The sequence below is a fragment of the Aquila chrysaetos genome, chromosome 13 (genome assembly GCF_900496995.4).
Source record: "Aquila chrysaetos chrysaetos chromosome 13, bAquChr1.4, whole genome shotgun sequence".
Lineage (NCBI taxonomy): Eukaryota > Metazoa > Chordata > Aves > Accipitriformes > Accipitridae > Aquila > Aquila chrysaetos.
In genome coordinates this window covers 12,094,497-12,122,145 of record NC_044016.1, presented here as the reverse complement: position 1 = coordinate 12,122,145, position 27,649 = coordinate 12,094,497, and the positions used below count along the sequence as shown (strand labels likewise).

The 27,649-nt window shown below is 44.6% G+C and overlaps 1 protein-coding gene across 2 annotated transcripts; it reads right to left on the bottom strand.

Moving 5' to 3' along the window:
* Nucleotides 1-1,730: 1,730 nt before the first annotated feature.
* Nucleotides 1,731-25,608, bottom strand: RD3 (RD3 regulator of GUCY2D). Of its 2 annotated transcripts, none has more exons than XM_030034523.2 (3): nucleotides 25,452-25,608; nucleotides 13,754-14,068; nucleotides 1,731-5,960 (listed from the first exon to the last, which is right to left on the bottom strand). In XM_030034523.2, exons 2-3 carry the CDS (start codon nucleotides 14,047-14,049, stop codon nucleotides 5,663-5,665), a joined length of 594 nt encoding a protein of 197 aa, XP_029890383.1. In that variant the 5' UTR covers nucleotides 14,050-14,068; nucleotides 25,452-25,608; the 3' UTR covers nucleotides 1,731-5,662. The 2 variants fall into 2 exon arrangements, with proteins under 2 accessions (XP_029890383.1, XP_029890384.1); XM_030034524.1 differs by lacking the exon at nucleotides 25,452-25,608 and adding an exon at nucleotides 24,693-24,801.
* Nucleotides 25,609-27,649: the final 2,041 nt, after the last annotated feature.

Here is a 27,649-nt window from a genome sequence, read left to right as displayed (position 1 = left end):
CTGCTTCATACCACATCTGGTTATTTAAATAGTCTTCAGACTAAATTAGGTGCAATCTGTTGCTTTAGGCAGCCTGACACTGCAGAGAATAAGGTTGGAAAAGGTACTGCACATGGACTGTGACCTAATAGAGGCCTCTGAGAATATGGCATTGTGATCACTGAACAGGTGTAACTAATTACATTCTGAGAGTAGATACTCTGATGTAGAAAACACATGTGCTGTTTCCCACACTTCTGCAGTATCTACTACTGGGTCAGATTAGATTTATTTGGTAGAGGAAAAATGTAATTGTGACTAAAATACAGAAGTGAGATGCTGTAATCTGGTTATCTAGCCAAGACTCTAAGAATTTATAATTTTATGAAGTGTACCGTATACACAGATAACCATAGATCATCACATAACACAGTGCTGCTTGTAGCCCTTTTCCTCACCTTTGTCATGTTTAAGATCTCATCCTGCAAAGATTTTCCCTCAGTTTGAAAATATCTTTGTGCAGCAACTGCACAGAAAATACATGGTAGTCATTGGGAGACCTGGGCCCCGAGACCCAACTCTCACAGCCAGCACAGTATCTTTCTGATGTAAGCCAGCTTGAAACATGGCTTGTCTGATCATACAAAGGGAACAAGAGGTCCCTTGTGCTGACAGCCTGCAGCATGGTCGGCAGTACCAGGGAAAGGCAGGGGCAGAGATTATGATGTCTCTGCCTGGCACAGGTGGGTGGAACTGAGGGAGGCTTAATAGCCCTTCCTCTATTGCAGGGCACAACCAAAAAGGCTTTGACTTGTGCAGTCTAGTGCTTCTCAGAATGCTTGTTGGGCAAAACTACAGTGCAATGTCCTTTATCAGGGAGGTGTAGCAGAACACAGGAATATCAGAATGGCCATCCAGAATGGCCTAGCTGTCTAGTTTTCCTCCTGGGAGAGGCCTGTAGCAATGTTTGGGGAAGTAGTGTAAGCAACAACACTGGGAGATTTGCGTGTCCACAGCTTTTGGCAAGGAGTGGCCTAAGCCCTGTGCTGTAGGTTGTATCCTGACCACTGTGGTTTCCTGACCCTCTGAACTCATGTAGTCAGTCCCCTTTTGGAACCACTCATCTGATCTCCAGAATCTGCCGAGCGATGCATTCCATACTTCAGTAATACTTCGTATGGGGAAAAAATCACTTCCTTTTGTTTAACATATGCGTGCTTTACATGTACAGTGCTTAGCACGGGGAGCCCTGAGCCATCTGGGGCCATCTGCTAATATTAAGATGTTCTAGTACCCAGGATCAGGTACAGAATCAACAGGAGTGACTCAAGTATCTGGAGACAAAACATCCATTTTGTCACTTATATCTTCTCATTTCATGGCAATACTGGTTAATGTGAGACGTGCTTGGAAACACGTTGATGAAGACTTCAATTCAAGGTTGTATCTGTAAACCACTTAGCTTTAGAGAATTTCAGACCTTTCTAGTAGTTTAATCCTGGTTATTTATCATTTTAAATCTTGGGATCTGTTTGTAGAGGTATCAAGATAGAACGTAGGTGGCTGCATTTGTAGCCTGTAGAGAGAGGATGGCTTTTTTTGTTTAGATCAAGTGCCTTTACCATTCCTACCTTCCTCCTTTGATACATACACAGTGCATGGTAGGGCAGTGAAACAGCTGTTGTGTTTGGCTAGATGTGGACAGATTATATTTCAGGAGATCTTTAATTACAGACAACAAGTACAAAAAATTGTTTTATATTTCACAGCTTTGCTTTAATTCTCTGAGGTTCCATGATGAAATGTATAAACAGTGCAATCTCAGCAGACAAGTATTTACTGCGAAGCTTACTCCAATTCCCCATGGTGTGATAGCTGTCTGAACTATATGCTGATATGGGTGAGGAACCTCACCTCCTGCACACCTTTGCTGGCTACCACAGCCTGTGGGCCAGGCTCATCTGCAGAAGGCATAGAAGCCAGGCTGCGTAGTCTCTGTCAGGCGAGTAGTGACTCTGAGTGTTAGCCCCTTGAAGCTGAGCAGTGCAGCTGAGCTGCTATAGAGGCGTTGCCGTTACTTTTTAGAATGTATAGTAAGTCTAGGACTGCTTTTTCCTGGATGTAACGGTGTCCTTTGGCCAGCATAACACTATCAGCAGTGGGGCAACCATGATGCTCTGGGCTTATACCAAAATCCTTGCTCAGTTTTGAGAGAGTGATTGAGGATTTAGAATTATTCTTATTCAGTTCACTTGTTTGTTAATTATGTTGTGCTCCTATTTCACTTTTTATTCTTCTTGAAGAGTTAAGACACTGGACTAGCTCTTGGGAGGGGCTAAGAACAGATCAGAGAGTCTTATCAGGGCTGTGTAGAAATGTGGGTGTTTTTGGGTTGGTTTGTTTTTTTGGTTTTTTTTTTTTTTTCACACTAGCAAATAGGGCAGCCCAGGAGGAGCAGAGCTGTGGAGTCAGACAGTTGTAGGTGAGGACCTGATGTTCACACTACACAAGTTTCATGAGGGTTTACTTCAGACCAGCATTAGTCCAACTTTATGATCTATAAGCCAGCTGCAATCGATCATATGGGTTAGCTTCATCCAAAAGCAATCTAGTTTGCCCAGTATGCCTGCCCAGTGCCATGGACCATAGCACAGTAGCTAGGGACAATCAGGAGTTGCATGCTCCTGATTTGAACTAAAATGCTAATTTAGCCACACAAAATGTGGAATTAGGACAAGGCAAGCATGAGTGGGTAGTTGTTGCTGCATGCTGTGACCAAAGGATCTTTTATGGTTCGGTCTACAGCATTCCTAAGAAAAATGAACACCACAAGCACAGCGTGGCAGTCATGCATCTTAACCACTTCCCCAGCTCTGCTTCAGTACCTGCTGGTGCATACACAATGCAGAAGGTCACAGTCAGTCTCCAAGCAGCTGGCTACAGGCAAACATGGTACTACTTCTATACCTTTAAGAGTACTAGATAGCATGTAGTAAGAACAGAAACCTCATAGCTTGGTATCTCAATACCCCTTTATGATCAGATACTACTGAGAGCGCAGTGTAACTTGCAGAAGAGGTACAGGGAGAATGATACTGTTTAAAAGTTTGGGTTACATTTTATTGTGGAGAAATGATAGGTAAGTTGAGGCAAAATAGCTGTTGCAGGCACTGCCACAGCCTGGCCTCCATAACATACATGGCTTTGACCAAAGGTCAGATTTGTCTCCCTTTGCTGGCTGTTAAACAAGAATGGTATCTGCTAGCTGGAGGTTGTTAATGAGGGACACAGTATGATCACAGGCTGCTGTGACAGTGCGAACACCCCTTTAGGTGATTTCCTTGGCTTTGTACATTGGTGTAGGGAAGTTAGTTACTCCTGATTCTCCTTAAGAAAGAGTGAGCACATTACAGACACTGTACTGTAACAAAGAGCTTTATGTCAGTGTGTCTGAATGTCCCATCTCTCTCAGCAGTCCATCAAATATTGCATCAATACAGTCAATACTGAAGGTGTCAAATAGAACGTGAGTGCAAATAAAATAACAGAGCTGTAGCATGAAATTCGTGAACTCATATCAGCCTTCAGTACCATACAGTGGTTTGTAAATATATTAAAAAAATATGGTTAGCTTTTTTCCAAACAAGAATTGTTCTGCCAGTTGTGGTGATCCCTTTGCTAGAGATCCCACATCTTCTAGACAGCTAAGGCTATGCTAAGTGTGTAAAGCCTTTGTTTTTACTTCATATACACAATCACATTACTTCGCAAGGACATACAGCTGAAAAACACCAAGCTGATTGTCAGAAGACTTTAAACTCTCCCTCATTGACCTAGAGTTGAAATAGCCCATCCCAAACTGGATGCTGTATCTGGAAGCCCTGAGTTTTTGATTAAAAGTGAGCTTCTGCTTTCTGTCCCTAGGAGGGCTGCTGGCAGCACTGTTTACCAAGGGACTTAGAAACTACAGCTTGGTGCTAGTAAGAAAGCCTTGTCTTCAATCTTAGATAGCTGAGAGGGGAGAAAGGAAGAGCCAGAATCCCACAGTTTTAGAGAGCTCTTAAGGGTTTGATCTTGATCTTTGTTTTATGCTACCCTCCCCCATCTCTGGAAGAAACTGCACATTTCTACTCTGGGATAGATTACATGTACTGGAATTCTTCCTGGAGGTGGCACAGCCTCAAAGGGTTTTATCTTGGCTGCAGTACCCACATGTTGCTGCAAAGATCCCCAGGGAAAAGACTTGGAAACAGACAAAAGAAACAACAAAGCTACAGGGTCCTCCAGGAGGCTATACACCACTGGCATGATTCCCCAAAAGCCAGTCATACAGGGAAATCCCTCTCTTCCTTACCCATCTCCCATTGGTCACTACAAAGCATCCTCGCCCTTGGCTTCTCTACAGGACCCATGACTTTCGGAGTGTGCCATTCTATTTCCTTTGCTGGTGAGAGCTCTCCCTACTGATGCTGAGTTAGGGCCCTAGTAGCTTTTCCTCTGTGGCATTTTCCTGTTTCTTCAAGGTCTCAGCAGAACCATGCTGTCCTACAAGCTACTCAGTTTGCACCAAAGATTCTTTTGTAATAGTATCAACTCACTGGCCAACAGCCTGTGATATGGAAAGCTCTCTTCTGAGCGCTCATGAGAGAAGACTGAGAGAACAAACCTTCATCTGCCGGAGCCCTTCAGTCACTCACAGCAGCAGCTTATTAAAATGATCTCAACTATTGCAGCTGTACAAAGAGCCCTGCAGATGAATGCTGATTCCCTTCACCCTTCTCTGTACATTGATACTATTCTTTAGTACTCTTTCAGGCTTAGCCAAAAACATTAATTTTAGCCCACTGACTTATTACTGGGATGTGGGGCGGAGCACTTACCTCAGCAACACAGAGCACTGAGGACCAAGAAGAGCATTTGCCGCAGCACTGGTGTATGCGCCTGTATATCTACGCAGCAGGTTGTTATATTTCTATCTACTCTGCAGGTGCAAGATTCAGGGGGTTCTGCCTGCACAAAAGAGAAAATACTCAAGAAACCTGAGCATGCGTAAACTGGTTGCTGTGGAATAATATTGGTCTTTCTTCTCAAAAACTTGGGTCTGTTTCTACTCAGGTTAGATTGTGAATTGTCAGCAAAAAGCTGATCAAGAGCAGTGCTGAGTTACCTATGAAGTTTCTTGTAGCACTGAGGAAGGTTATTAGTTGGAAAAGGAAGTTCCAAATCAGATATGAGCTTTAACTCACAGGCCTGATCCTGTAAGCCTTACTCATGTAAGTGGCTGTCTTGCTTTCAGCAAGATCGGTCCAGCCAGCAGCTCTCACTAGCTTGGGCCAAAAGCTTTCATAGATAACTACATCCAGGCTGGGGGGGGGGGGGGGGGGACGACAGACATCACAAAACTAGTTCATTTTCCACAAGAAAGCAGTAATAAGAATGAGACAGTAAGTGAGCCTTGTCCTTAAGGTTACTGAATAGCTACTAAATTAAAGGAAAGGCTAGCATGTTTGGTAATAAATTGTGTTACACACCATGGGCATCAGCAGTAGTTAGTATGGACACGGCTTCCAAGAGGGAGACAGGCAGGAAGAGAGAGCTGGAACAAAGAAGAAACAGTAGAGCTAAAAAAGGGTTAACTGGGATTTTGAAAGATCACCGTCTAAAAACCTTATTTAGTATAGAGTCAGTAATCCTTGGCATTCCGAAATTCTGGCATGCTCCAAACCCTCCTGGTGGGCTGGGTGCCCCGCTCCACATCCTCAGAGATGGTCTTGATGTCACTGATAAATGGGGAAATCCTGGACCGAGATTTAAATGTTGTTAAGGAGAGGCTGGTTTTGTTCTTTGTGTTCCATTGCCTGGCAAGCTTCTTGGCCTCTTCCTCCTCTTTGATCTTCTCAGCAGCTTCCTGCAGGACAGAGCGGAAGAGCCTGGATACTTCCTGCGCTTCTGGTTCATATTCAGCAATGAGTTGCCGGAATCTGAAAGCACAGTCAAGGCACAGTTTTGATTAAAAACATCAAATTACGGATTGCTGCCAAGTCACTGTGCTAGGCTTGGAACTTGCCCTCTCCTGCATAATGGGACTCCCTGGACTGAAGAGAACAACAGGGAGGGGCCATAAAGATATGCTCAAGGTCTCAAATCAGAAGCAAGCCAGAGAATGTAAGGAAGCAATGAATCACCGTTTCTCATAAGCACAAGAAATAATAGGGAGCACCAAACAAAACTAGAAGGTGGCAAGTTTGGAACAGAAGGAAGTGCTCTTTTCACACAACACCTATTAAATCAGAACTCAGTGCTATCAATAGCTTAAGAAACAAAATGATGAGACAAGTTTGTAGAAAATGTCCCTATCACTGCTGATTAAACGTGATTGTCCAAATGCAAATCCTTGCTCAAATAGTCCCTGAACTGCTGCTTACCAGAAGCTGATGATAAACCAGGGAAAGCCTCACTAGACTTTCCCTGTTTCCAATTCTTGTTTCCCATAGCATTACCCAATGGCTACTAGACAACCAAAAATCCTGTAAAACTCTTTTTTGTTGTATGTTTGGTAGGCTCTCAATATTTAAATTTCACGGAAGCGGTATTTCATCTTCCTCTGGATTTCTGTAGGATAATGGACTGGCTCAGCTGATAATACCTTCATTGGCAGCATGATGCTGTATCTAATTAGACAACTGTGAATTAATCCAGTGCTTTCTCAGCAAAGAGCTCAAAATGCTTTTTTGATGTTTATTAAGCTAGTTTAATACCAGGGAAGAATTACCACTGTTTATTTCGCAGGTGAAGAAGATGAGATGCAGAGCAGGATAGTTTTCTTGAAGTCACTGAGTGGCTCACTGGCTGGGCCAAGAAGAGAACATACCATTCCTGACACCTTGTTGGGTGATTTGGTTCCCAGCCTGGAGAGTGTGGGATCCACTCCCAAGGCTCAAACGCACAGATATTGTAGTTGTTCCATAGTAGTATGCATTTATGACAGATGGTAATATGGCTACTCTTCTAATAAATATTCAGTTCTTAACATAAAAATTATATCTACAAGCAGACATAGAGCTAAACTAGAACTTCACTAAAATCCAGGTATTTGTACTTAATGGAAGCTAAAGTGTATAAGGTCTGTAAGCATTTTGATATTTTTCTCCAACAGAACTGAATGAGGATGGAAAACAGTAGGATTGCATTTAAATAAGCCTAATACAGCAGAAGCTGATAGAAAAGATCTTGCCTCTTGGTTTTTTTTTTTTTTATAAGCCCTGGGAATGTAACAAGGAGTTTAGTGCAGTATGGAATTGCACTGCTTAATGGTGTACCAAAGGGTACCCAAGATAATAAGGACAGAAGGAAAACCAGAGATAAAACAAGAAGACTCTTTGTACATTTATGCCTTTTGACTCTTACTGTGGAGGCCTGGTATTGGACATATATCTTAACATCATGCCGTATCCCAGATATTTCAGTGTGCTTCTTTCACACCAAGTATTGGCAGCTACATGTACAGCTGTGGAGACACCAATATTGCATGCTGAGGGAACTCAGTATCAGCAGAAGCACCAGTCCCTTTCACGGTCAAGCTAAAGGAGTTTGATGCAAAACCTACCAGAGTCACCACGATGTTCCTTAACCATTTCAGTTGCTTTGGATGAATTCCTAATCTCCCTTCATCCCCCCCCCCCCCCCCCCCCCCCCCCCAAAACCTCTAAACTTTGAACATTTGGGTGCAAAAAGCCTCTGAGGCACTGTAGTTCACGCTGGTACATAAGTACTTACACAATGATGCTAAACCAAATTGTGCAGAGCCTGTAAGAGCAAGTGACTAGGTCTTGCTGAGGGTTAGCGCATAACAGCGGTAACAGATTTGCTGTACATTGCAAACATCCTTTCTGCCTTCTGAGGCAGCACTTCAGTTGCGTTACCAAAGAGCAAAAAATACAAGTTTTCACAATAAATACACTTTATCCTAGTCAGAATCATAGACAGATAAGTCCATCGAAACCCAAGTCTTTGCAACATCATTATTATACCAGGGAAGGCACCTTCAAAGGACTTCTATTGCAGAGCTGAACGGAATGAGTCATTCCATTATTTTATCTCCATCTGTATTTTAAAGAGAGATGCTGTCATTTTATATATATCTATCAGGACATCCTCTTCTTTTGTATTGGCAATTGTGCACCCAAAAAGGCCTCATCACTGCCTCTGGTTTTAGAGGCTGTGTGTCATACTGCTGAATTGTGCCTCCAGAGCAGGTAGCAGCATGTGTCAGGCTATTACTGGACCAGTGACTGGCTCTGGGAACAAGAGAGAAAATGGGTGGTACGACAGCAAATTTACCCCCTGAACACAGAGCTCTAATGCTGATGCCTCTAACACTCCCAACGAATCTAGCTGAAATAGTTTTCTAAAATCAGTGTAACTTTCCACCTTCATGGCTATCTGCCTGTTTGCACTCTCCTTAGCTAGGGCAGCAAGAGTTATTTTGTGAACTCTGCTTTTGCTGTTAAGATTTACCTCTGACTTTTCAGGACCAACACAAAAAATACTTCATATGGATTTGAGCAGGTCTAAGAAACAAAGAGAAAGCAATCCAATAGACTGTCTGCCAGTCACCCAAAGAAAGGCCACTCTTATTCAGATGGAGAAGGGAAAGGGGGCCCTTTCCTCTCCCCTAATAGGATGAGCTAACTTTACCCCTTTATTAATGCCCACCTAACTTCAGTACCAGCATGTTTGTGTAAGGGACAGCCCACGTATGAAGTCCAAGAGGTGTGTATGACACAAATATTTCTCAGCAGAAAGGATGGACAGGTTATCAGGGGCTGTGGTCTAGCTAAACCAGTCTGTGTGTCAGAAAATAGATGATGTTTGCTGCAGCCACCTACGCATAATTGAAGCCATCTTCCCCAGTTACAATGGAAGCCAGTTGACGTGCTGGATGATCCAGCAGTCTGCTCTCTGCACAAAACAAGCAACATATAAAACAGTAAAACCACTGGAATCAAGGAATATGGGCTTCTATCCTGGGAAACAAACTCCACACAAAGCTGCTTAGTGCAGTTAAGCACACAAAATTGCATGAGGTGCACCTATCTTCTAGCACAGGTTAACACCCTTACACTTTTGCATGGAATAGTTTCAAACTAGGCAACTGCACAACCATATCTAGAAATCCCTCAATAGGGTTTCCTTACTCACTGGAAAAGTATATCTATCTATCTTATTTGTGAAACAAGTTATGATACTACTGGTAGCTAACCTGTAATATATTATGCAAGTCACCCAGTCTTAGACGTGACTGTCAACAAAACTCACCTGGAACCAGCACAGAAGCCTGGGGAGCATGTATATGCACACATAAGGATGAGCACATCCCCCAGTCCAGGCTGTGTTTTAATCACAGTTCAAACAAATTTGTTCTTTAAATTGTGACACTTCTATTTCCTTATATGGGCATTAGATTTGAAGAATCTGGCTGCACTTGGCTCATACTGGCACTGCTTTTTTTAAAGTGCTGTCACCTGCCTATGTTATTCTGTAGGTCCCCAGTTCAGTAGGTTTCCTAAGTACAGCCTGAACTTTAAAGACCTGTTAAATCCAATGGAAGTCCGTGGACTTAATATGCTTATAGTTCAGTGTATTCCTGAGTGCCTGTCTGAACTGGGAGCTCTAAGTAGATTTAGTCATTCGAAAATGTGGGGTGCTTAGGGCTAATAATTAGCTGCTGACTCCTGAATCTATATTTTGAGCAGGAATTCTGGTTATATTGTAAAGCTATGACCAGCTTTGCTACAGACGGCTATTTGACTCCCAGAGGACTATGGCATTCACACTTAACTGCAACATTCATGTCATATCACCTCAAACTTAAGCTCATAATTGTAAATAAACCCATTTCTGATTTTAGTCATTTGTCTTACATTCAAGCATACTAGGAAGTCCACTTCAGCTATATACAATCCTTAGAAAATTATAGTCCTTAGCCTGTGGTATTAATAACATCTAAGATCACCAAAATGCAGATTTACATTTCCATATTAGGGGGTTTTGTTTGTTTCTCTCTGGGCAGAGGAGGACAGAAACCCACTGTTTCAAAGAAATGAAACAGACCACAACTAGCTCTGATTAGAGCTAAAGCTCTGAGTAAAGATGGCAAAAATCTAGCATTCTGTATTAGCAAGCTACTAGTCTACTCGTACAGTTTATCCATGGCAGTTAGGTACTAAGGGCCTTGCCAAAATCACTGTCACTTCCTTCAGATGGCTCCAGGATTTAATTTTAAATGTAGTCAGCGATCTCCAACCCAGTAACCTAAAGCTAAATTACACCTGAATGCAATAGCTTGCTTTGTATGAGGTGAATCAGAGTCTCCAGATACCTGACGGTATTTGCAGTGTACTTGAATCCTTACAGAATTTCAAGAGACTCAAAGAAAAGTTTCAATTGACCCAAAATACAAAACAGGCAAACTGGATCTGAAAAAAAACCTCCCATTTATGAAGTGCTCCTTTCCAGCCTCCTCCACATCTAAAGAAGCAAATCTGTAGAAACTCAGCCTCTCAGTAGACGTGACTGTAGCCACAGAAAAGGACAATTTGGATAATCATTTAGACCTTTGGAGAATAAAGTGACATCTCTGACAACTCATACAAAAATGTTTTGTTCTGGCTTTGACTCTGAGCTCAGAATCTCACAAAGAAGGAGACCTTGCATGACACAAACAAAACAAACTCTGCAGTCTTGCAAGACGCATGCTACTTGTGTTATTTAAGTATTAATGTGCTTGTCCAATACATCGAAAAGGACTTCAGCTCTTCAAATGTCTAAGATGGAAGGGGAAGGATCAAGCTTAATATTTCAGACAGAACCAAGGCCTTCAGTAAGGTACATGTTCTGCATTTGAATTTCCAAATGCAAGCTCATATATTTTTTTTGGTGGAAGATTTTTCTAGAAGTTGCTGCATAATAGAAAGTCACAGAGTATTCAAGAGGAAACATCAGCAATGCAATGATCTTGTGATTAAAGTAATTCACTGGAAATAGGAATTCAACTGAAATCTTCACATTATACTAATCTTGTGCAATTTTGGGGAAGTTATTAAAATCTCCATGTTATCTCACTTTCTGAGAGGAGAATTTAGCCAATTTTGGCTGTCTTTTAGTTAGATTGCATGCTCCTTCTTTCTTCTGTACATTTTCAGCTCCTAGCATGGCAAGCCCCATTCTTTTTTATTGTTTCCACATCGGCAATGAAGATTTCTGAACCACAGGGCTCTGAGGTAGAAGAGAAGAGGGGTCAGCTGTTACATTTCCAGCACAAGACAAAGGGATTATCGAATAAAACTACTACATATTAGTTTAAGACAAGCAAAATACAGTTTTCTACAGCAGAGTTGTAGTTCAGATGTGGAACTCTGCCACAGGATGGCACAAATGCTGAAGTTTACATGTGTTCAAAAAAGAAAAGCAAAACCCCACAATCTAAACAAGATACTGGAAGAAAAAGCCACATAGGGCAGTTATGGACAGAAGGACCACTTCTGGCTCCAAAAGTCTCCCAAGTTACAAGGCACAGTAAGTTGGAGGCTTGTGCTGGTTTTGGCTATATACAAGATACTGTAATTGTTCATACTGTTGTATTCGATTGCCTTGTTCTTTTCTCTTTTCCTTACACTGATGCTACTGGCCACTCTCTCACATACAGATTGCACATCAGATCAAACAGACCTTTGACCCAATCCAGTTCTGCCATTTTTGAGGCTATGACATTCCCTTCTCAATTATGGAATTGAACCAACAAAGGTTATGCAAGCCTCATTTTTTTAATGTGGCTCTGCTAGCCATGCAAACTCCACAGTATGGAACAAACAAAAACATGCCACTTCTTGAATTATACTGTAATACAATTTGTGATAGCCTATAATAGCAATTTATAAGAGGATTTTTAAGAGGATGGTTTTATCCTTTTCCATTATGCCCATGTAGAGCCCACCAATGTTGCTGAGTATGTTTATCTACTGTCAGCAGTATGCTGAATCCCAAACAACAGCGAACAACCACTACATGCTGTGCTGAAATCATGCATCTTGCATGATTTGTCTCAGTTAAAAAAAAAAAAAAAAAGCAGCAGCAAGATGTATATGGCTCAGCTTAATACTCTTTTCTGAAGGAGATTATGAGCCTTGGAGCCTCCCAACTCCAGCGACTGAAGCCTGTTCTCATGGAAATAACCTGTTTGCCAGCCAGGCCTTGCTCAGTGGCCCTGGGGATGGTGAAGATAACTCTGAACCCCAAGGGGTTTGTAGCGGCTTGTTTACAGCATAGCTTGAAGTTATACAAATACAAGGCAGGTGCTGTTCCCAGCAAACTTTCACTGGAGAGAACTTGGCCACTGAATGATCCCAAATCTCTGATTCTGCCACCATGGCAACCTTTGCAAGAGCCAAAGCCCTATGCCAGCTTGCTTCCAAGGTTCAGCCCCAGGGAAGATGAGGGCTAGAGAGGTAGCTTTGGCATCCTTTCCTGGCCACCCCCACTGTAAGACAGAGGACCAGCTATTCCAGCCCTCTTACAGTTGTAGTTCAGGAGCTGTAGATTCACTTATTCAAGGGAAAACAGGTGCCAGCATATGCAGGGAGGGACTGCAGAGTGCTGAGAACTCCATTGCATATGGCCTACCAGCACTGTCTTTTTTCTAATCCCAATTGAACAACATGTTGCAACAGGGGAAGTGGATTATGAAGGCCCATTTCTCAGCTTTGCTTTGGCTAAGGTGGACTTCAGAGTCACTACTCCTCACTTGCACTGTGCTAAGTGCAAGTAACTTAAAACAGCCCCCTCAAAAGGAAGAGTCACCTCCCTCCCTTCCAGTCTGGATGCTACAGCAGGCTTAGATCTATTTCTGAGGGCATTTTCACAGAAGGCTATTCAGCTGGCAAGCACCAATCCTATGTCTAGCACTTGAAAGGCTCAACAGCAAGTCCAAGAGGCTGTGTCTACATCTACACTGCAGAAGGCAGAAGCACCACCTAGCTGTTCAAGCCAACTGCACGCCCCACCTGCATCCTACTCCATGTCAAGGGTGTGGAGGGAGAGCAAGGGAGGGAGAAGCAAGCAATCCCTCCTTTCTTTGGGAATACCTGACTCACAGGCTGAAAAACACAGTAGCACCTTTTGGCTAGTCTGGACATTGGGGACAAGTGCCTCAAGAGACCTGCTGGACAGCTTGAATCAAGGAAGGAAGGCTCCAATGGGAGTGGAGAAACACCAAAGCAGGTTGTTCAGAGGCTGTGGCATCTCCTCCCTCAGAGATACTCAACAATGGACAGGACAAGGCCCTGAGCAACCTGATCTAACTTTGAAGTTGGCCCCACTCCAAGTAGGAGATTCAAGCACATACCTCCAGAGGTCCCTTTAAACCTCAATTACTCTAAGATTCTAAAGACTGAAGCAAAACCCATCACAATACTGAAATGATAACTGCTCATCAGGCAAGATAAAGCTTCTCTGGCTACTCAGCAGCATAAAGTACTCAAGCCAGTCTCAGAGGGAAATGGCATTTAGTAACTTTTTGCAGGAAGCGATACCATGTTAAACTGACTTAAAACATTAGATTTCCCTTCTTCCACAAAGACACTGTCTCAGCACGACTTATGATAAAGGATGCCAAGTTTTGGTTCTGTTGGTCCGAATAGCTCTCACTTGCTCCTCACATATCATAAAGAGGAGAGGGGGAAAGGAAAGTCCTGTATCATCACATCTTTTACTGTACCTGAGTATGACAGGCCCACAGTAGGAAGGATGTATTTTGGTACACATATCCTCCAGCTGCAGCCGTTCTCCTGGGCTGATATCATAGCTCTGCTTTGGATAGCTGACCAGCCAGCCGTAGTCCACCCCAGTCTTGATCTTGCGATACTCATTTTCCCGCTCTCGCTGCTGCTTCTCTGCCTGCTTGGTCTGCCAGTTCAGCTCCATCATTAGTGTTTCAACCACCATTTCTGTTGGGTTCCTCTGGGAAATGCGGTTTGGGGGCTCATTCCACCTGAACCAGGAAGCCAGTGACATAGTGCTCTGTGTGTCTTTACTGGGGGTGGGTTGAGGGTAGGGAGGGAGAGAAAAAGAACAGTGCCATCATCAACACACCTCAGCCGAGAACATTCTCCCCCACACATCCCTCAAGACTGTTGTTCACCTAAAAGTGCTACTGGATTAGCCACTTAGAACTGATCGGTGCTGAGCACCTTGAGAAATCTCACCTGTAGCAGCCAACTTGGGCAGAGGGCGAGACAAAGGGTGAAGAGGCACAGTTTCCCTTGAACTTCCAGTCACCATGTAATTAAAATGACAGTCACAGTTCTTATGTCTGAAGTCAAGTTATAAAGATACCTTGCTCCTCCAGGTTAGGCTGGGGAAGCATTCTGCCCACACAGAAGAGCTGGAGCTAGGTCTTACCTGTCTGAACACTCATGGGAGGGGACAACCTTGCAGCAATCCTTCGTGCAAAAACTCAACACATGGAGTCAAACTATTGCTGGGAGCCACATTCTAGCTAGCAGGAGATCCTTAGGGATGAAGGCTGGATAGGTGACCTGCTGTGGTGGGTTGACTCTGGCTGGACCCCAGGTGCCCACCAAAGCTGCTCTCACTCCCCTCCTCAGCTGGACAGGGGAGAGAAAATATAACAAAAGGCTCATGGGTCAAGATAAGGACAGGGAGCCATCACTCACCAATTACCGTCACAGGCAAAACAGACTTGACTTGAAGAAATTAGTTTATTACCAATCAAATCAGAATAGGAAAATGAGAAATAAAACCAAATCTTAAAACACCTTCTCCCCACCACTCCCTTCTTCCTGGCTCAACTTCACTCCTGATTTTCTCTACCTCCTACCCCACAGCAGCACAGCGGGATGGAAAATGGGGGCTGTGGTCAGTTCATCCCACGTTGTTTCTGCCGCTCCTTCCTCCTCAGGGGGAGGACTCCTCACATTCTTCCCCTGCTCCAATGTGGGGTCCCTCCCACCAGAGACAGTCCTCCATAAACTTCTCCAATGTGAGTCCTTCCCACAGGCTGCAGTTCTTCACAAACTGCTCCAGCGTGGATATCTTCCACGGGGTGCAGTCCTTCAGGCAAAGACTGCTCCAGCATGGGTCCCCCACGGGGTCACAAGTCTTGCCAGCAAACCTGCTCCAGCATGGGCTCCTCTGTCCACAGGTCTGCAGGTCCTGCCAGGAGCCTGCTCCAGCGTGGGCTGCCTATGGGGTCACAGCCTCCTTTGGGGGCATCCACCTGCTCTGGCATAGGGTCCTCCACAGGCTGCAGGTGGATATCTGCTCCACCATTAACCTCCCTGGGCTGCAGGGGGACAGCCTGCCTCACCATGGTCTTCACCATGGTCTTCAGGGGAATCTCTGCTCCAGCACCTAGAGCACCTCCTCCCCCTCCTTCTTCACTGACCTTGGGGTCTGCAGAGTTCCTCCTCTCACATATTCCCAATCCTCTCTTCTGATTGCTTCTGGTGTTGCACAGGTTGTTTCTCCCCCGCCCTTCTTAAATCTGTTATCCCAGAGGTGCTACCACCATTGCTAATGGGCTTGGCCTTGGCCAGCAGCAGTTCTGACTTGGAGCTGGCTGGCATTGGCTCTGGTCAGACATAGGGGAAGCTTCTAGCAGCTTGTCACAGAAGCCACCTCTGTAGCCTCCCCACTACCAAAACATTGCCACGCAAACCCACTGCACCTGGGTAGCTTTGCTGCTGCTGTAACATAGGTGGTAGAGCTCACCCATACTTAGGTAGTACTGGCAGAAGCAATAGCTGCATTAGTTACAAGGCCAGGCAGAGCTTTAACTGTGGTAATTGTGTTGTTGCATGCAGCGGAGGCTACACCATCTTGTACAAGCTGAAGTCCAACTATTAACTATGCTGGAAAAGCACACCTTAGGCGCTACCGCCAGTGCCAAGGGAACTGAGGCTGGGTTGAGAGGCAACTAGCAGCATACCAAGGTTTAAACTGTTATTACTTCCAAGTGAGAGGTTTCTGCTGCTGGGAGTTACCCAGCACTTAGAAGGCAGAACAAACTGCACCAATCAACTCAGCAAAAGATGGAATTAACTCCTCACCCAGCCAATCCCTTCATGTAGTCACTTCAAGAGAACAATGCATGGAACAAAGTTATTAACTATTGTATTTGTATTTAAACACAATGGAATCCAAAGCAGGCACAAGGGACCTGGACAGGAGCAAAACAGCATCTGTTTCTTCACACAGCGCACTTACGTGCCTTGTTGCTCCCTTCCATTAGCCCCCAGGGAGAAGGGGTGGCACAAACAATAGTTGCAGCTACGATTACCAAAAGGCTACTCTTGGCAGCAGCCCAGTCAGGACATGGCGTCAAAAGTTAACATGAGGGCAGTGGACTAAAGAGCCTGATTCTGCAGGGCCTGAGCAAATCCTCACTATTGAGACACAGACATGAAGAGAGACATAAAAGGGAGAAAAATATGCTTTTGATTTAAGCTGTCATATTAGGGCCTAGAGCTTTTAGTGACAATGCAAATCACCAGAAGCTCATAACTACCCAGTACTCCCTCTAGAACTGAGAGCCACGAGCTCCCAGACTCCCTAGAAGAGCAATGGTCAATAGGATTCTGCCTTCAGTGCCTGGAAAACCATCACTGTTTGCACCAGGTGAGAAGGATGCTTCAGTTGCTTTCATGCCTTTATCACTTGCTGGAATGTAGCCTTGTTCTCTTTCAGAAATGTTCATATTATGTAAATATGTCACACCATTAAAGGAACATGCTCCAAAAACCTGGACAGTCTGTACAGTGTCCCAAGTTTGAAATGATTTCAGGGTCTAATGCTTAGGCTTTTCTAGAATCAGGAAGTTTGACAAGCTGCATCAAAGGACTAGTTTCTCTAGTCCTATACCCTACCTCTCCCAGCAATACCAGTTTCTTCAGAACAAAGACATAAAAGGCCTGAAAACTTCCACAGACCTAGCTACCTAGGTGTGTAAGGCCTCAGGTACTCTTCTGAGACTGTATAAACATTAACAATTTTGCTAGTTTACAATGCTTATACGTGACAGAGCACTGTAGTGACTGTTTTCGCCCTGGAGTATCAGCTATGATTATCCTTATGATAGCAGCCATAGTCAGCAGCTGCTGGAAGTAATCCTGTTCCTATCTCATTTCTGTGCTCTGTAGGAGGAGGAGCAGCAGGTCCTTTCATTTGCTTTCATCACTAGGGTGACTCCAGCTAACAGCTCTCAAATCACCACACAGCACTCTGGCTGTCTGCCGCTGACTTACTTGCCCAAGACACGTGAATGAACTCACGTGCTGACAGCTTCAATGCCATAATCCCACCATCCTAACATGTACCTGGATCTTGCTACATGGTGGCCTCCACTCACCATTACACATTATTAAGGATGAAGATCCTTAAAACTTAAGACCTTTTCTTTGGTCTTATCACCCCTTATGTATTGCATAGGTGAGCCCTGCTAGCAAAAGTGAGCAGCATAACAGATCACAAGCTGTTGTAAATTATTTAAAAGTCTCCTGTTTCTTTTCAGCTTATGTGACGAGCAATTTTTCATAAGCTTTTACAGGTACCTGGCCAATTAAAGTATCATTATTATTTCCATTTGCGCCTTCATCTGATGAAGGTGAGCATGCCCTTCTGTATTTTACTAGCAAAGGGTTAGCTTATTTTGCGCTTATTCTGGCTATGACCTGGTCTCATGTTGGTTTAACTCTGCTGACTTCAGTGGCATTAGGGGTAAATCAGTATAAAGCAGTGTAACTGTGAAGTTGCGGAATGTCCTTCCAGCTATTCCTAGCTCACCAGCTGTTTCATTAGAAGAGGAGCAAGAAGGGAATTTAGTGGTCAGAACTGGGAAAGAAAGCAAGGATACCTGGGCTCTAATTTGACCTGCCCTGGCTTTCACATGGTCCTGGGCTGTTCTTACTGCCTATATGTTTTTCTCTCACAGGTCTCTCTCAAAGCAAGTAGCTCTGCATGAGGAGAACCGTTTTACCTACCGCTAGTATTGTTGAGGACCATCGATTAGAAAAATATTTTGGATACCTGGTCTGAGCAAGGCCTGCTGAACCTGAGCTTTGCCCTTTCCCAGAGCTTTCATAAAGCACTGGTAACAGGCAGATTTGCTTTTGATATGGGAACATGAATACCACTGACTCTGAATGGGGCTTCCACTTGTCTACCATACATTACTTGAAAAATTTGCTTCCACAAAAGAAGAGTATAAACTAAGAAAAGCACCTAGCCTGCAGTTGAAATGGCCTGTTCTCAAATGAAGGAAAATCCCATGCAAGCATTTCATGCACACCGGCAGCTTGTGCTAGCTGTTCCTAAGGGAGTCTTGTTTGTATAAGATTGTTTCCTTCTCCATCTCTCATCCATCATCTCCTCCTTTTGAGAGCTGGAAACTGGCCATCTCTATTTAGCAGGCTTGACAAGCCACTACTCTTCCCACTACTGGTCTTTGCAGCCTGCAGAAGATACTGTGGGCTCCATTAATTGTAGCTGCTGTTTTTAATTTAAAGTTCACATGCAGACTAATCATTAAATGACTCAAAATGGCTTTCCTGTTAGGAAAGACTCAAAGGACTGTCAGCAGGATGTGGGCAACTAAAGGAAGGCAAAAGTTTCAGCTGGACCTTCTTATTAGGAAAAAGGACAAAGTTACACTTGCAAGCATTCATGTTAAAATTATTAAAAGAAAGAGATATTGCCCCATCTGAATACAGATCTTTATGTTGTACAATTAGTCTATTTTCTGATTCCTTGTAAGAGGCTATCCTGGGAGCTGACATAATCCAGTTGATGAACTACTCTGGTGTTATTCAAGCAAAATTTCAGAGTGGTTTATGTAAGTTTCACTCCAGAAGCAGATATGGGTTTCAAGACTTTTGCCTCATTGACCCTAGACCTTTGTCTAGAAGACAAACCTTCCCCTCACACTGTTGATTGCAAGTCTGACCAACCATATCACAAAGTTTTAAGCATACATTTACTTTATCTATGTGTGCTGGGTTTGGCTGGGATAGAGTTAATTTTCTTCATAGTAGCTAGTATGGGGATATATTTTTGATTTGTGCTGAAAACAGTGTTGATAATGCTGAGATGTTTTCGTTATTGCTGAGCAGTACTTGCATAGAGCCAAGGCCTTTTCTGCTTCTCACCCCATCCTACCAGCAAGCAGGCTGGGGGTGCACAAGAAGTTGGGAGGAGACACAGCTGGGACAGCTGACCCCAACTGACCAAAAGGATATTCCATACCATATGATGTCATGATCAGTATATAAAGCTGGGGGAAGAAGGAAGGAGGGGGATGTTTGGAGTGATGGTGTTTGTCTTCCCAAGTAACTGGTATGCGTGATGGAGCCCTGCTTTCCTGGAGATGGCTGAACACCTGCCTGCTGATGGGAAATGGTAAATGAATTCCTTGTTTTGCTTTGCTTGTGCACACAGCTTTTGCTTTACCTATTAAACTGTCTTTATCTCAGCCAACGAGTTTTCTCACTTTAACCCTTCCGATTCTCTCCCCCATCCCACTGTGAGGGAAGTGAGTGAGCAGCTGCCTGGTGCTTAGTTGCCAGCTGGGGTTAAACCACAACACTATGTTAAGGTCTGAAATACCTCACTTTCTCTCTCTCTCTCACAGAGCCTCTGAGAGGTTTCTTCAATTTTTAGTGATTGCTAGTAAGTCCCTCTGAGACTTTTTCATATAAAAGTTTCCTGTTAGTTTTAGTTCTAAAGAAGCTTTTTGCTTCTCTCCAGATCTCATTTTTGTTCTCCACATTGTCAGCAATTCCTGCATTTTTCTCCTCACGTACTTTATAGCTTTCTCCATTCTCTTCTCATGGCTTGTTCTGTACAATTTCACCTCATCTTTTGCTTTTTTACATTCTCCCATATTTCCCCATGTGATTTCCTCTTCTTGCTCCAATGAATGCACCAAAGAATCATCGGAAATATCAAACTTCATATGCCTTATTTGTTTTTTCACCTTCCTAAAACAGGATTTCAGCCTTTCCCAGCTCTTTTACTAACAAAGGGAATATATTTCCACAGCTTGCTCTCTGGCTGTTCTTTGGCCAGGTGGAGGCTGTTCGTATAACCCCACAGATACCAGTCTCCTTCAGGCTCTTGCAGGCTAGATCACCACTTGCTAAGACTTGTTACAGCAGGGCTGCTTTCTGGTAAACCATGAGTCAATCAGCAGGACTTGTTTGCCTTGTAGAAGATGAACTTCTGAGAATATAAAAATCCTCTTTCCATTGATCCTTTTCCTGGTTCCCAGCTTCCAACACCCTCCTGGACAGGAAAGGAGTAGGCAGAATGTGGGAAACATGCATTTGGGCGGGGACAGAATACAGTTGGATCCTTTATAAAGGTACATCCTCAGTTGGGTAAGTCCTGTGGCTTGCCTTTGCCTTCACAGTCTGTCAGTCCAGGAGTACTACTGACAATCCTTAGTGACTCTCAGTAGTCCTAGGGATATGGTAGCTGTGTCAGAGCAGAAGGAGAAAAATCTTAAGGGGTTGGACAAGTAGGAGCCTAATCCAAAGTCCAGTGACGTCAATGGAAATGTTGTCACTCAGCTGGCTATAGATAGAGTCCCAGGAAATCCACTGTTATCCAGGCAAAGCATACCAACAAACTGGGCTGAGGAGCTGAGAAATGCCTTCCCTCCCTTCTTGTGGGTGGTAGTTCCTTACTACTATGGTCAGAGAACACAGAGACAGAATTTGTTCATGCAAGATACCCACTCAACCTTTTTCCACCCATGCCAGATCAGAGGGGAACAAACAAGGAAAATTATTTCTAAAAGAAGTGGGACAAGCTCCATTCCCAAATTGTGCTCATAATTGTACTTTTTAAAAGACATGCAGTCACAAGGAAAACAGATGATGTGAAACTGCGGAGCATATTAAACTTTTTTTTTTTTTTTTTTTTTTTTGGTTTGCTTCTTTAGTAAAGTTTGGCTTACATTATCCAGAAAAGTCCAGTGTCCTTCCGATAGCAAAGGGTATCTAGTACCTCCCTGGACTGCAACTCATAGGTAAATTAAAGCTGGTTTGGCTACACCAATCTATGAAGTCTGTACATGCTAACTGATACAACATTTAACCAGCTTCTTAGGCAGAATTTGTAGTCATGGCTATGCTGCTCGCTATACCTGCATGAAGTAGCATTAAGTAGCAACAGCATCATAAATGAACCCCAAATTCTATTTCTCCTGTGATAAAGATATCTTAATTTTGTTCCAAACAAAGAATCTTAGCAAGTTCTAATTAAGAAACTGCTGCCAACACCTTCTCAATTTTATTTATATAGTCCATCATAGTTTTGTAAAAGAATCCCTGTTCTCTGTTCTACGCTGCTTTTCTGCAGTTACTTACCATTATCCTCTCCATACAGAGACTTTTACTTTACCAGGGCCCAAAGAATCCTACTTCCTATCTGTCTGGAATCTCCCTTCTTGTTTAGTGACTGGAAGTCTATGGTGTTTACAGTTACTTGCCATGTGATTGTAATCTCAGTGGAAATCATCATAACCTCAGACATCTATCTCCCAAAGTTGCTATGAGGCAATTAATGCTGAAAAAGCAGTAGATAGAGCTTTTCAATCAAGAAACTTAAAAGCAATGCAAATATCATGATATTAATACAGCAGCATTCCTCATTCTGACCTGCACAGTAAAGAGAGAGAACTCTTGGGGACACTCAGGGGTCTGCTTATAGACCACAGCAGAGAACTTGTGTTTCGCTTTATGAGCCTACAGATTTTCTTGTTGTGATGGACACATGCTATTTCTGGACAAAAAAAAAATAATTAAAAGTGGTTAAAATATATCCAGGGACATGACCCTGTTAGAAGTAGCAAGGAGTTTTGAGGAACAGAAGTGTAGGGGATCAAGCCAACACTTTAAATGAAACATTATTTATTGTTAAGTCTTCATGGCTGCAGGTGTTTCAGGACAGCAAAAAGGGCCTCACAGCGGTGTCTAAGAGTGACCTAACCATGACAGGGCACTGTGGCACCCAGCAGGCCCTTGCGTGCCAGGTAATGCCTGTCTGCCTCTAGCAGGGCTGTGCTCACGGTGCAACCAGCCTGCTGCAGGCTGACAGCTCCTGCTGCTGCCCAGGTCTGCTTCTCAGTGACAAGCACTCTCAAAAACGTGTGAGAAGCATAATGCCGTTCAGCATACAGTCTGATTTCTGTATCAGTTTTTCTCCAGCAGATCTTGCATTCTCAGCATTATAGAAATGGGCTGGCTTTTTGCCTGGTGTAATTGCCACAGAGAGTTACAAGTCACTTAAGCTATTTGCAAATGTGCACGACTGTAAAAATCACCGCTAGGTAGCATAACAGAAGGACAGTCAGAGCGTATCACAAGGTGCTGCAAGACAAAAGAGATACTAAAATGGTACCACTTCTACCAAAGGAAAGCTTGAGTGGCCTTCTGAAAATACCACAACGGTTATGGTATACAGGGGTATGTCACATTTTCTACAGCTAGTAGCCCTCCAAAGATTTTTTGTAAAGAAACTCTTTAAAATTGAGAACACATGAAAAATACTGCTCTTGGCTCCCCAGCATTTGTGTAGTTTGTAATACATTCTTAGAGCTTCAATCTTTTAGAAAACATGTCTATCTGATGCATTTTACATCTGTACTTGGATTGCAAGAGGGGTAAACCAGCATGAACTGGGCTCTAAGCTCAGGTATGAATGAGAAAGATCAGCTACCTTTTCTCCTCATGTTTTGGCTAGTGATTGAAAAATACCTAACTGGTACAGCTTCACGATCTACAGTAGAGCTGCACTAATATAAAACAGATTTGCCTTGCTGAAATAAATAAAAGAGCTGTGTTGATTAACTTCAGATGAAAATCCAGTCTACAGATCTTAAAGAAAAAGTGAAGGAAGGGCCCAATAGCCTAGAGCTCTACTAATGGCTGGGACTCTCTACAGAAGATAATCTTTGTGTTATCTGCAGAAGCAAAAGGGTGGGTGTTACTCAAATCTGCTTATGAAGCAGAGTAGCATTTTACAGTTTGTCTACTTATCAGAGCAAATGAGTTCCATCTGCTAAGAAACAGGACTATTTTCATGCCAAATTCCCACTCATGCTTTAAACAATATTTTCTAATAGCAACTATAAAAATACTCTATCATACACAACTGTTACCTAAACCTACTGAAGTCAGGAAGTTAAAACACACTGATTTTCTCTGTTTGCCTAACTTGTTATTAAAACTCCTATATTTTGCTCAGATCTTGCTGTGGTGGAACAAACACACCTTCAATTCTGTATCTTACTTTGATCTCTGCAGACTACAAAGCCAGGTTTCCAGTCAGGACAGAGGGACCTAAAGTATTCTTCACCATTCATTCAGCCATGTAAATGAGACTTCAGAAGGTAACACAGACACATAGCTTTCCTGTTATTAAAAACTACTGAAACCACAAAAAAAAGCATTGCTGCAATAAAGCAGCAATAGCATCTGATGGAAGGCTCCAACACAAAAGGCTTTCAAAATTAAAACTCAGAGATCCCCAGCTCATCTTTCTCTATTCTACTGTCATTGTAACTACACAACATTATTAAAGGGGCAGTAATGTCACAAACTGGAGTTTCTAATACTGTAATTCACTGCAGATACTTATATCTATAGAATTATATAAAGTAAGAGCTTTAAACTCAGACCCAAAAGCATATTTCACCTGTTGTCAGGTCCACTGAAGTTTGTTCTTTTATTCATATATTGTGGCGTAGATCAGACTTAAGTGCTGTGAAAATGGGTGGGTGAGATGTGCATTCTTCATCCAGATTGAGGACTGATTCTTCTGTGAAAGCTGGAGTAACTCATTGCATCATAAGGTGAGAATGCATTTTAACAGATGCCTGTACATTTCTATTCAGTACTGAACCCTGGTTACAGTATCTATCGGAAAGTATATCTACTGGAGATCCCCAAAGTCTCACTGTTCTGCAGAACTATTAGCCTATGTGGGAGTTTTCCCTGTTCCGGAGAATACTAGGACCAGTGTTAAAGTTTGGTCCTTGTGACAGGACTTACTTAAAAATACACATTGTTTTAAAATAAGCACCCAAAAGAAGAATGCTAAGTTTACAGTTTGAAAACTTAAGCCTCTCTTTGTAGAGATCACATACAGCATAGGGAGCAACCCACACAGCTCTGGGAAAGCTCATGTTTTTCTTCCTGCAATAGCTGTATGACCCACGTACGGCCCATCCACAGAGAGCAGCCATACAAGCAGTGAGGAGCGCTGTCTTGAGATGGATTTTAATTAATGTGTTAGCATTAAGAGGTGTACAGTGTAGTCTATTCTCAGTTACACTGCCATAACTCCAAAGCTATCTGACTGACCTTAGCGGTACCACGCTGGCGTTACTACACGTTGGACTTCCACACTGAAGTCACTTAGTAGGGCAAGTGTCTCATCTGAGAGATCTTAAACAAGAGTGGCATAAACACGAGGCAGCATAAACCACGCTCTCCTCCTTGGCTGCCTGTTCTTTACATAACCAGTTACCCAGTGTTTATCCATGCAGGCAGCCCCGCGGTGCCGTGTCCGAGCCCAGCCTGGGAGAGCTGTCGGAGCACCTCGTCCCCCTTCCCTGCCCACCCATCCCGCCTCACCTTTGGCAGCGGCGCTCCCGCTGCTTGTGCGGACAGACAGACCCACAGTGAGCGAAGAGGGTACCAGAAAGAGGACGTGGCTTGGAGTCAAGCCCTCTAAACTGGCATAGCAAGCTTAAACCCACACTAGGGTATGGATTAGCCCTGGTGACGAGGGATAACAGCTGGGCTTACAGCAGTGCTTTTGAGCTGTCAGGGCTTGGTCCAGTACCTCTACAAGATACCCGTCAAAAGGTGACACCTCTCAACTTGGGCAGACTTCGGTACCCGTTTAAAAATCCCTCCAAAACTTGAGAGCTTTGTGGGGTTTCCTAATCTGCAGCTGAGCCGATACTTGCAAGAAATGAACGTAATTCACGGAATTCGGACTTTCTGAAGTCGTTAAAGCAGGGTCGCTGTTTCTCTCCCTCGCCCTGCGCCTCCACCTCCCAGCGTCGCCCACCCCAGCTCCGCGCCTCACGGCCCGGGGCCCCGGGCGGCCGTCGGCTCGAACGGCGCTGCCCCGGCGGAGGGCGGGCAGCACGCGGCCGCCGCTCCCTCACAGGAGCCTCTCGGGCCGGGCAGCGATAACCACACCGGCGGCAAACGCCGAAACTGCCCGGAGAGCCGCCCTCCGGGGAAACCCCGACCCCGGGCTCCTCGCGGCAAGGGCCGGGAAACGCAGCGGCCCCCTCCGCTTGGCACCACCTCCGTCCCGCCGGGCGCCCCACGGCCACAACACCCCGCCCGCCGCCGGCAGCGGCGTCCCCTCCTCCTTACCGCGGCCACCCGCTCCCGTCCCGCCGACGACGCTGAGGCGAGCGAGCGGCCGCGCCGCGCCGGGGCAACGCCGCCTCAACACCGCCCCTTCGCCGAAGTTGAGCGGAGCCGCCGCCGGCCGCCCGCCCGCTCGCCCGCTGCCGCCGGCTTCTGGCGGGCGGAGGCGCGCCCGCCGCTCCCCCGCCGGCAGCCGCTGTTGCCATAGCGACTACGCTAAAGCCACTTGGCCCAGAGGCGGCGCGCTCCGCCGGGGCGTCCGCCCGGCCCGGGCCCCGGCCCCGGGACGGCGTCGACATCCCCCCCCCCCCCCCGCAGGGACTTACCTCTATAGATTAAATCTGCACTGATAAATAACGGCACAGTAAATGGAGCTGTTTGATTTATTTATCGCCAGGGCCTTCAGTAATAGCTACAGCTGTCCAAGGGGCTTCAGTCACGGAAGTCACACAGGTTTCACTGGGTTTGGAAGGACGGAGAAGGAGGAGGGGTCGGCGCGGGAGCTGGAAGGGCATGGGGGAGGCGAAGAGGACGAGGAGGAGGGAGAGCTGTGCTGTTGGGAAGGTGAAAGACAGGCAGTGTCAGAGGGTAGCGCTTCATCTAGGAAATAAGCACGTTGCAAGAAGGGGTTCCGGGCACTGGAAGCTGCGAGGGACGCCTGTGGATTTTGGAAATCCTGAGAAGTGATTCCATTTAGTAAGACGTCAGTGAAGAGAGCTGTGTTTAGAAAGGGGTCAGTGAGATGAAAAGGAGTGAAAACTGGCCCAGAGACCGCCTAAGAGACTGGCGATTACATGGGGCCGTGGGCAGCGAGGGAGCAGGCCCCTGCACCTCACAGAGCATCTCGTGTCAGGGGACGGGGCCGCGCTCGTGGTCCCAGCCGCGGCCAGCGGGAGCGACCTCTGCGAGCCCACGGCTCCTCACCCTGCCTCTTCCCGCAGTGCAAAAATGCACAGAAACATCCCAGTGTCATTGGCCAAACCCCCACCAAATTGAAGGGGAGTCGAGCTGCGCCAGAGGGTCGCAGAGCTACGGCCTTGGTTAAGGAAAGCACACGGACTGGTGACACCGCTCAAGGACGTGTGAAACCTAAGCATGTGTGTAAAGTCAGTAAAGTCCCGCCTGAAAAGCTTTTATAAATTAGGGCCCAAATTCTGACACCTTGGTATTTATGCTGTACTTACACAGCCAGAGGACAGTGGTTTTCCAGACCATGTATGTCCGTACAGTACATGCATAAATCAAAACAGACCAGCTAAAAAATTACAGGTTAAAAGATGCCCAGTGCAGTCTAAATTAAAATGTATGAGGAAGGGTTTTTTTAATGTCTAGTTTATTATTAGATCAAATAACACAACCAGACTAACAAAGAGATTAGAAGCATTTTCTGCTCTAATTATTTGTGGAGGATTATGTGCCTGTCCTGAACTTCAACTCCAGCCCAGCATACTACCCAGTTTGCAGAGGTTTATAACATTCTGGGTATGCTCTGCTCAACATGGGATCATTGAGTTTTAATTAAAAGGCATCTTACATGGCTAAAGACCTTTATATTTTCATCCATTAAAACTTATTTCAAAAGTCATCAATCTGACTAATGCAGAATGCCCATCTTGAAAATACTTAGGTACCAAGTATTAGGTACCAAGTTTCAATGCAGTGAATTCCTGGGAAATTCCTGCCATGAATCAGAGACACTGATGACTGGGAAATATTTCAGGAGCATTTGTTTGCAGATATATAAGCCTCACAATGGAAAAATCATTCACCTCTCCTATACCTTATTTAGCAGTTGAAACCAAGGATTCCTACATTGTTGTACTGATATGACTTACTTGATCAGTCAGCACTCAAATCATCAGTTGCTTGGTAGCAGCACTCTGGTAACATAGATGGAGTAAAGGTTTATTCAGTGGTACATTTTCCATGACAATCAAGTTTCACCATATTGTAATTTGTAGGGCTGTCCACTTGGGACTGCCATTTTTCATGGTTTATCAGATGCTGCCCTGACTCACCTGAGCACATTACTAACACCGCAGCTGCAGCGCCTGTGATGTTAGCTGCAGAGCCTTCATATTTCAGTGTCATAGACCTCTGACACTGGCACCAAAGATGGACTTCTTCAATCAGTAGCAATCATGCTGCCGCTATCTTCTGCATGGGTCCGACCACAAGCAAATAATCTCACTTCATCACTG